The 10229-nt window shown below is 40.9% G+C and overlaps 2 protein-coding genes across 3 annotated transcripts; both read right to left on the bottom strand.

Moving 5' to 3' along the window:
* Positions 1 to 3574: 3574 nt before the first annotated feature.
* Positions 3575 to 5940, bottom strand: LOC112433223 (Fc receptor-like protein 5). Of its 2 annotated transcripts, none has more exons than XM_076882628.1 (5): positions 5689 to 5940; positions 5436 to 5484; positions 5033 to 5293; positions 4708 to 4953; positions 3575 to 4632 (listed from the first exon to the last, which is right to left on the bottom strand). In XM_076882628.1, the coding sequence occupies exons 2-5, from the start codon at positions 5449 to 5451 to the stop codon at positions 4394 to 4396; spliced, it is 762 nt and encodes a 253-aa protein (XP_076738743.1). In that variant the 5' UTR covers positions 5452 to 5484; positions 5689 to 5940; the 3' UTR covers positions 3575 to 4393. The 2 variants fall into 2 exon arrangements, with proteins under 2 accessions (XP_076738743.1, XP_076738742.1); XM_076882627.1 differs by having other exon boundaries at positions 5449 to 5484.
* Positions 5941 to 7089: 1149 nt separating this feature from the next.
* Positions 7090 to 9544, bottom strand: LOC106676635 (tripartite motif-containing protein 16). Its single transcript, XM_014413617.4, has one exon. It carries the CDS (start codon positions 9408 to 9410, stop codon positions 7713 to 7715), a length of 1698 nt encoding a protein of 565 aa, XP_014269103.3. The 5' UTR covers positions 9411 to 9544; the 3' UTR covers positions 7090 to 7712.
* Between the last annotated feature and the right edge of the window lie 685 nt (positions 9545 to 10229).

Genomic DNA, 10229 nt, shown 5'->3' with positions numbered 1-10229 from the left:
GCTGAACAGGCACTGGGCTGCATCTATGTGTAATACCCCTTTGGACCACCAGATGACTCAGTGAAACATTTATTTACCCAGACGAGTCACTGAAAATGTGTTTTTAACCTCTAGGGATAGAATTAAGACAAAATACCAGAATGTAAAAATTTATAAAATGAAACTGTTGGTGTAGTCAGTCTGTTTGGAAAGTGTTGAATGAAAATTAAGAAAATAGAAGGGAAGCCAACAAAAAGTCTCACACGGGATTTATAGCTCTGTGTGAAAACTACAATGTAGATATGTCATACCTATAGCCCCTGCACCATAACTTACACCATGACCTGATATGTACCACTCTGGTAATGTAGCTACGTTTTGTTGACGTGTAGCATATCTCTCTCTTAATAGGCCTGTTAAGTAGTGTCGGTACCTTCTATGCATTTCTCCCTTCTTTTTTGGACAGAATAATGTAGCTTCAGCATAAGTGTTCACATACGCCAGCAAATTCCTGGATGGAGATTGCCAAAAATATGAGTAAGAAAGTGAGAAAATGTATCATAGCTGATGCTGCATATAAAACACTGGGACATGAGCATTAAGTACAGGAAACACCAAGCAAGTAAGAAAGTCCTAACGACCGTGTCACCGTGCTGGCAGTGCAGTGATTAGCACTAAGTGATTCTAGTAGTAGTGATTCTAAATTGCCCACAGGTGTGAATTTGAGAGTGAATGGTGTTGTGTCTCTTTTTGTTACCCCTGTGACGGGACTGGTGGCTCCTGAGTGTACCCGGCCTCTTGCATTATGGTAGCTGAAATAGGCTCCAGCTCCCCCTCCTACTCTGATAAGGAGAAGAGGATGTATGGATGGACAAATAAGAAACTTTGGACCGATATCATTTACATGTCTGTAAATGATATCAGTTCCCTTTTGCTGTATTATTATGATATAGCCATATTATATGGCTATATCTATCAATAAACCAGAAGACATTAATCAATTACTGAAACTAGCCTTTGCAAAAACTAGTCTTTATTTATTTGTCTTTTAGCCTTTCAGAAGTAGATTTGCTTTGTGTTTTATGAGTTTCGGGGATGAACTGATAGCTGAACATTCTCCACCAGGATTTTATTGGTACAGAGCAGAATTCATGGATCCAAAAGCTACAGCAAGTCGTACTTGAGGCCTGCAGTTCTTTAGAAGTTGTTTTGTTTTGTGACCTCCTGGATGACTCTTCTCTTGCACTCTTTGAATAGCTTTGGTAGGCCCGCCGCTCCTGGATGTCATGGTCTTGTGTCCTTGATCCAGTGTTTTGTGTTTGTTTTTATTTCTGGATTTCCTATGTATTAAGTTTTAGTTTTATATTGTTTACTCATTTGGCCCTCTCTTATTTCACAGTGCTCCCAAGTTTAATTGTTTTAATTCCTGATCTGTTCAACAGGTCTGGATGTAATCATGCCTGAGAGTAGTGAAAATGAAATCAGCTTTCCAACAAATGTGGTTAATTAGGCTTAATTCATGATTCACTGTCCTTATTTCTAATCTTTCAGCTTGAGAAGATCAAGAAACATCATAAGAGCAGGGTCCCTGGACATAATGAAAGTGAAGTAAAATCAGCTTAAAATGTTAGATTGGAAAAAAAAACTCGGATAAATGAAAGCGCTTGCAGGCCATGGAGAAACTCTTTACTGACATCTAGTGGTTCAAATGACAACTGTTTTAAATAAGAGTGACATTTGTGAATGATCGGAAGTATACAATTGCAAGGTCCACTACTTTTTCGTGCTCCTTATAATGCCACTTGTTACATGCACAGTATCATGCGCCTTATTTCTATATGATTTAGTCTTTGATATGAAATGAAAGTCAGTCAATATAATGGTAGATATGCTTATACTGTGTAACAGCTCTAACTCTGTGAAAGCTAATCTCTTCCAGGCTGTGGATACAAAACTGCTACAACTGTGTTAAACCAGCTGTCTGCATCTCTGCTATTGTTTTATTTGGTTTTAAAAAGTAAATGATACATTTTTTCGAAGCATTAACATTTAACAATGACTGTATATTTCGCACAATCTACAGTTTTCTTACTTGTGAAACATGTTAATTAAGCAAAACGTGGGTCTATGTCATAAAAATGCAGCTATCAGAACTACCAACTAACTATGAGTTAGCATAAAGTGAGATTAAAATGTTACAGTGCACAGTGTGATCTACAGCTCGGCATTTAACATAATCATCCCCTCAAAACTTGCCCCGAAGTTTGTCGACCTTGGGTTGGGAACACCAATCTGCTGATGGATTCTGAACTTCCCCACAAACGGGCCTCAGGTGGTGAGAGTTGGTAAGCACACCTCCTCATCACTCATCCTAAACACAAGAATGCCACAGGCATCTGTGCTTAGCCCCCTCCTATATTCCCTGTTCACGCACGACTGCGTTGCTAAACATAAGTCCAACTCCATCATCAAGTTTGTGAATGACACAACCATCATAGGCCTCATCACAGACAACAACGAGACGGCCTATAGAGAGGAGGTGATGGCGCTGTACAAGTCATGCCTGGAAAATAACCTGACTCTCAACATCAGCAAAACAAGAGAAATGATAGTGGACTACCGGAAACAACCAGTCGGGAACACCAGCCTACCTACGTCAATGGTGTCAAGGTCGAAAGGGTCAGCAACTTCAAATTCCTTGGAGTCAACATCAACGAGGACCCTTCACACAGGCACTGAAATCAGGAAAGCTCACCAGGGACTCTACTTTCTGAAGAGGCTGAAGAGGTTTGGCATGAATGCCAGCATCACCTCAAATGTCTACAGGAGCTTACTGACAAGCTGCATTACAGTTTGGTATGGAAGCTGTTCTGCCAGCAGCCTGAGATCACTACAGAGGGTGGGGAAGGCAGCAGAGCTCATCACAAGCATGAGGCTTCCTGCCATTCAGGACATTTATCTCCAGCAGTGTCTCTGTAAAGCACACAGCATCAAGGACCACAGCCACCCAGCACATCAGCTGTTTTCCTTGCTATCATCTGGCAGACATTACAGGAGTCTGCCTGCTTGGCCTACAAGACTTAAAAACAGTTTTTACCATCAAGCCATTTGACACCTCAACCACTCACTTCACTTTTATCAGTATTAAAATAACCTCAATAAATGTCAAAGGTGAGATTTCTATTTTCTCTCTTATGTCATATATATATATATGTGTGTGTGTGTGTGTGTGTGTGTGTGTGTGTGTGTGTGTGTGTGTGTGTGTGTGTGTGTGTGTGTGCTTGTGTACGTGTGCATGCAATGAACGGCCTAACTGCTGTATGTGGAACTGAATCCATGCAGGCAGGGGTGGGACTTTATTCATGGGCACACAGTGCAGCCAATCACATGCAAAGACAAACTGGGATCATACCATTATGTGAAAGAAGGAAGGAGGCAGATGGAAGACAGCAAGTGTGGTGTTACAAGCCAGATACACAGAATGTGCATGTCAGGAAAAAGTGAAGAAAACGCAAAATGAGATGCATCAGGCTGCATTTCAATGATATTGGAGGCTGCAAGGCTGAGTGCAGAATCTATAAAACTATGAGCTGACTAGAGTGTTACCTTTATTTATTTTCAGCCATTTTCCATTGTTGAGGAACCAAAGTTTCAAACTTGTCCAGGCCTGAAAACCTGTTGCATGTTCTCACTAGTAAATCCTTAAAATAAGTGATAATTGATGATAAGCTGAGCTGGAAGTCTCATATAAACCATGTGAAAACAAAAATGTCAAAAAACATTGCTATTCTCTACAAAACAAAGCATGTCCTGAACAAGAAATCATTATACACCCTTTATTGTTCTTTGTTGCTTCCATGGAAGCAACAGTCATATATGCATATATGACTTATTGTCTAGAGATATGAGGTAATGCACATAAAACAAATACTCTTCCTATTTTCAAGTTACAAAAAAGAGCTATAAGAATTAGCCCTTGAGACTATGCTAGAAAATAAATCTTCAAATGGCACACATCGATGTGGCATCCTGGAGGAGTAGGACTACCTGTGCAACCTCTGCAGGGTCCAAGTATCAACTCATGTCACCAGTAGTGACAATGAGCCTAATCAAATGCAAAACTAGTGAAAGAAACAAACAGTCAAACCAAAAGTATCAGTAGCCTCCACTGAAAGCTAAAAACCATTTGGTGTTGCCAAAAAGGATTAAGAACCTTCTCTGCTGCTTAACATATCAGAAGCAGTTTAAGTTTAACTGATTTGATGCTGTACTCGGATTATTGTTTTATTGTTAATTTGTTGAGAGTGGATGTTCAAATGAAACTAGGTGGATACAGACAGACTGTAGGACAGTAAATAGGTTAAAACACAAGGATGAACGAGTCACTAGTTTATTCAGTAACCATAATGTCATCTTACTTATCATCCAGTCCCTGCTCAGCAGGTTGGGCTGAGTCAAGACCTGTGGCTCTGCATCGATATAAAGACACCAGGAGGAGGGTGGAGATGAAATATGGAAAGAACACCAGCAGATGGAGGGCCAGTCTGATCACTAGTTGCAGGGTAGAGGAGTCAGGCGATGCAGCAGGGGTGGGAGTTAATGCAGGGAGCCAGGTTGTAGACATGGTAGGTGGAGGTGTGGTTGTATGTTTTCCTGCAGAGAGAATCCCACCTGTTCAGGTGAATATGTGGATGAAATAAGAGGTGAAATCAGAGTGAAGCTCCTCACCTGTGACAGTGATCCAGCTGGATGGAGACTCTCCATGACCGCTGATGTCACACTTGTAGAGGCCTTCATCAGACCTGGAAACATGCTGGATGGTCATGTGACCTGTAGGCTGCTTCCTGATGAGGGAGCCATCTTTATAGAAAGCAGCTGGGAGGTTGGAGGGAGTGGTCTTTGTTTTACAGAGCAGAGTGACGTCATCTCCCTCCATCACAGGGAGGACAGGACTCTGCAGGATCACTGATCCACCTCAACACAGAGACAAACTACAGCATTTCATCCATTTACACACAGCTTCATCAACACTAACTCCACACACTCAGCTTACCAGTGACTGTCAGGTTAACCATGTTACTGATGGGACCCTCTCTGGACTCACACCAGTAAACTCCACTGTCCAGTGTTAAGATGTAGCTGAAGCTACAGGATGAACCAGACCATCTTCCCCATTCATTGCACTCAGTCCTGGTTTCTCTGTTTGTGTTTCTCCTCAGAGTCCATCCAGCAGAGCTGTCGTCCTCCTCACATCTCAGAGACACAAAGTCTCCTTCAAAGAACTGAGAGCTGCTGGGACTCACAGTCAGACGAGCTGGAAGGAAATATTCACGATGCTGCAGTTTAGTTTAGTGTAGAATAAACGCTGACATGCTTTAGGTTGTTCACTCCAAATAAATTGAAACAGGGTATTTTTTGGTAAGTTGACTATTGAAACTAAGACACATTTGGCTTACGAGATGTACGCACCATGAGTCAGTCTGCAGCACAGTACTGAGTTCAGCCCTGAGGGGAAATTTAAAAAAATCTTTCACAACCAGAGAAAACATTCACACATAATTCAAACATGAGAATCTTTTTAGATTTTAAATGAGAAAACTAGAACACCTCTGCTGGGTACAAGGTGGTTTACACCTGCTTGAAAGCAAAGAAAAAGCACTAACTGCTTACGTTCAATAATCAAGTTGATAATTTACAAATTTTACTTACAGAAAAGCTGCTGCAGACAAGTTTGCTTCATTCTGCTGTTTGGCGTCAGGTTTAACCCTCCTCCTTCTCTTTCCACTGTAATGATCTGGTGTCTCTACACCAATAGAGCAGCGAATGGGATTATTATCTACAGAAATATCGGGATGGATTCAAAGGTTCTGGCAACAGTCTGGGAGCGAACAGCAAAAAACACTATTATAACCTCAAGGAGCGAAATGAGCTTGAAATGAGGTTTTCACACAAACTAACACAGATGGAGGAAGTGAAAACTATGATCTCATTAAAGGTCTTAAAAACCACAGCAGAGGGGAAATTATGCTAACATGAAGTGTTGAAACCAAACTTCCTCCTTATAAGATGCAGGGTGAATTCCTTCATACTCACCCAGCAGCTTGCACAACATCCATCTCGGAATAGCAAAAAAGGAAGCCAACAAAACGGAGCATGCTGATCTGCAGATGGACAGAGGAAACAGCAAACTACGCTAACAGGTTATGTATCTCCTTTGAGGCTCCGCGGCTTTGTTGATTACAATCTGTAAGGCTAATAGTAAAGTGAATCTGTCTCCATGCACAGCATTTAATCTGTTCAGCTGGTTTCATACTGCTTTAATGAACATTAGAGTAATTTGTGACAGAGAGTGCAACCAGAGAATCACACGGGTTTTTTTTTTTTTTTGTTTAATTGTAGTTTAGCAGACATTTCCAGCAGGCGAGTGAACAGACTGAACACAAACTGATCAAAAATGTTAAAGGACATTAAACTTTCATAAACATCAAGCAGGTGAACTGAAACTGAACTTTAGATTATTGGAGCGTGGTGATTCTAAGCTTCCCAAACCCACTTTAAATAAACTTCTCTCTACATATTCTTCTACAATATAAAGAAAATGCTATTACATTATACATCAGTGTATATGTGACATCAATCATCAATGAGTAGCATGTAATACTATCAAATGACAAGAATCAAAAACAAACTTATTTAACTATTAGAGAAAATAGTAATTGAATAATGTTAGCAGTTCAAAAACATCACTTTATCATCATATATTAAAGAGAAGAAACTTATGAAATGTTGAGGTTTCTTAACAAATTACTGAGACAATCACAAAAAAAATTGTCCTCTACTCATTAAACCGACTAATCACATGAAAACCCAATGCAACAGTAACCACAAGTATATAATAGTTTCGCTTATCAAACTATCTAACTGTGTAATATGTGTTGAACATGAAGAGTAGAGTAAATACAAGATCTGTCAATTGTAAAGTACCAGTTTTATCACTTTAACATTACTGCACTATTATTAAAGCACTTTTCTCCTTTCTCTGTCATATCAAATCATTTTGTTCCACTTTTTATGTTTTTTTTTTTTTTTTGTTGATTTTCACACATGTAGTTTTCAATATCTCTTTATAATACAGCCTTTGATTTATGGAGTAATTTACCAACACATATCAGGTAATCTTCAGAACACAAGTTTCAGTACCTAAAAATACTTAGAACTGGGTAGCAAATATTATATAATTCAAGATTTATTGTAAAGTAATAAGTAACTTTGTACAGATGTATTAGAAGTGTGGGCTTCATCGCAGATTATCCTAACATACTAGACAACATGTTTATCCTACCCTCAGGGTACCCAGTACTTAAAAAAATTACTTACAGTGTAATTATCTTTTTCCTTTAAAATATGCATCACTCACTGGTTCTGATCTACTGCCTTTAAATATTTTAGGTACTAAAAATGTGGGAATATGGCATTAGAAATGTTGCAGAGTCACAGCTAAAGAGCGACCCAGCTAGAGTTTGTATTTGTGTTTGCATTCCTACAATGAATTCATGAGCTTCTCTCCCTGCTCCTTTTCATGCATGGATTAGTGCCACATTAACTGAATGCAAGGTTTTTAGTGTAGGAAATGAATTAATGCTGTACCATGTATGAAATAAAAAATTTAAATGAAGATGTAGAAACTGCTTTAGATCATAACAAAAGTACACTGATACTCAAGAACATGCCCTCTATGTGTGTTTGACTTTACTGAACTCAGCACTGACTTCAAAACCCAAAAGACACAGTCCAGCGTGGAGCGGCTGAGTGAATGTGGTCTGGACTCTGTGGAGGAGAGTCATGGTTTCAGAGACGCTGTAGAAAGACAGAATACCTGCTCTGTGATCCAGGTACACTCCTACTCTGGAGGACCGAGGACCTGAGAGGAGAGTTTGGATTTTGTTGTTCAAGTAAGTGTAGCCGGTTGTGTCACAGAATAAAGCCCAAGATTTGTCATTGTATCCAAAACCACATTCAGTGGGGCACACAGCTCTTCCGATAATCTTGTATGCGACTGCCACACAAACTCCTCTTCCTCTCCACTCCACCTCCCAGTAACAACGTCCAGTCAGGGTCTCCCTGCTCAGGACCTGCCTGCATGAAGTGAATCTGTCTGGATGATGAGGGTAAGGCCTGTATCGTTTTATTAGCATTGCTTTCCTGTTCCCCTCTGATAAGAGCAGGTGAGTGTAAGCTGTGTTTGGATCCAGTGTCATTTCATGTGAATATTTTAAGAATCCAGCTCTGGTCTTTGGCTCCGTTGGTGACAGTAAAACATCCACTTCAGTGACTGTCAGTGAGATGTTTGTCCATTCCTCTCTCAGAGTGTCCTGTAGTTTATCTCTGGTCTCTGACACAGCTGCTGTCACATCCTCAAAGTAGCTCAGAGGACGAATATTGATGCTGGATGAGTGTGTAGACTCACTGAGTGCTGACAGTGAGGGGTAGTTGTGTAGAAACTGGTTGTGATCCTCTGTGTGTGAGAGCTGCTCCAGCTCGCCGTCTTTCCTCTTCAGCTCAGCGATCTCCTGCTCCAGCTTCTCCTGAAGCTCTTTGACTCGACTCACTTCAGTTTCCTGCTGGGATCTGACCTGCTGCTTCACATCAGAGCTTCTTTTCTGCATGAGACGGATCAGCTCAGTGAACATCTTCTCACTGTCCTCCACTGCTTTATCAGCAGAGCCATTGATGGCCTCCACCTCCTGTTGAAGCAGCTTCACATCTTTCTCTCGCTCCTGGATTCTCTGCTGGATGTTTAGTCGTCTCACCTCGAGCTCCTTCTGCTTCTCAGTCCTTTCTACTGCAGCTGGGACTGTTTCATGGCCTTTATGTGCATCCATTGTGCAGAGATAACAGATACTCTGCTGATCAGTACGACAGAAAATCTTCATCACCTCATCATGACGAGAGCAGATCTCACAATTAGATGATGACACTTCTTGGAGCTTCCTGGAAGGCGAAACCAACCTGTGTTTCTGTAATCGATTTGTATTGTAGTGACGCTGGACGTGTTTCTCACAATAGCAGTCCTGGCAGACCAAACAGGATTTGACAGCTTTCAGCTTCCTCCCAGTGCAGACATCACAGGCCACATCTTCAGGTCCAGCATAGCATTGCTCACCTGCAGCAGCTTGGAGTCCAGTGTGCTTCAGCTGCTCCACTAAAGTTGCAAACATGACGTTTTTCTCCAGGACAGGCCTCGGTGTGAAAGTCTTCCTGCACTGAGAGCAGCTGTGGATTCCCTTCCTATCCTCTTCATCCCAGAAACTTTTAATACAGTTCATGCAGTAGCTGTGTCCACAGGCTGTAGTCACTGGATCATTCAGTAGATCCAAACAGATGGAACAAAAGAAGGTTTCTCGGTCCAGCTGATCTCCTTTCTGTGCCATTTCTCCTCTCAGTTTAAGCGCTTTCGTGAGTTTCTCTTCCTTATAAACTAGTTTGAGGTCTGATCTGAACAACGTGTTCCTGCAGTGACTCGAGTCTGAGCTCTAACATGTCACCACATGTTGGCTACACCCAACTTCAACTTGAGATAAGATAAGATAAAACTTTATTAATCCCTCGGGTGGGTTCCTCTGGGAAATTCGGTTTCCAAAAGCACAGAACCGACAGAAGTTACAGAGTTACAGAATATTATATATATATACACACACACATATATAAATACAGAGACATATATATACGAAGGGGATAAATAGAATAAATAGGAATAAAAATAAAAATACAAGTGAATTGCAATTTTCAAGTATGGAGTCTATTGCACCGTTGACTATTAACAAGAGTATTGCACAAAAGGTATTGCACAGTGAAGTGAAGAGGCACTACAGCTTAGTTGTTGTGAAGTGATGGTGTGGAAATGAGCAAACATGTGGGCAGAGAGGTGCTATGTTTACGAGGAGGAAGAAGAGGGAGGGTTATCAGCCTGTGCTTCATTCCTGGAAGAGGAGCGGTTTGAGAACGATGCTGTTCATTTCAACTGTTTCTCTCCCGTAAACACCATCAAGGGTGAGAGGGTGCAGCAGGTGTAGTAGTTGGTACATGATGGAGTAAACAAATTAACGGGTTTTCAAACATATTCAGCTCCACAAAAATGTGATGACAGGAATAATACAAAGAAACCTTGACTGCTTTTTTAAAAGTATTTTTCTGTTATTATGGTTGAGTTGATCACAACTTCTACAATCATCTTGATTCGGGGACGTGAC

The sequence above is a fragment of the Maylandia zebra genome, linkage group LG3, assembly GCF_041146795.1.
Source record: "Maylandia zebra isolate NMK-2024a linkage group LG3, Mzebra_GT3a, whole genome shotgun sequence".
In the NCBI taxonomy this organism is placed as follows: Eukaryota; Metazoa; Chordata; class Actinopteri; order Cichliformes; family Cichlidae; genus Maylandia; species Maylandia zebra.
Note: the sequence above shows the minus strand (reverse complement) of the source record. Positions and strands in the feature narration are given on the sequence as shown.

Coding starts and splice junctions, on each gene's coding strand:
- LOC106676635 (XM_014413617.4), bottom strand. CDS start 9,410: ATGGCACAGAAAGGAGATCAGCTGGACCGAGAAACCTTCTTTTGTTCC.
- LOC112433223 (XM_076882627.1), bottom strand. CDS start 5,719: ATGAAGCAAACTTGTCTGCAGCAGCTTTTCT. Junction 5,294..5,448: donor GTGCTGCAGACTGACTCATG/GTGCGTACATCT, acceptor ATTTCCTTCCAG/CTCGTCTGACTGTGAGTCCC. Junction 4,954..5,032: donor GGTTAACCTGACAGTCACTG/GTAAGCTGAGTG, acceptor CTCTGTGTTGAG/GTGGATCAGTGATCCTGCAG.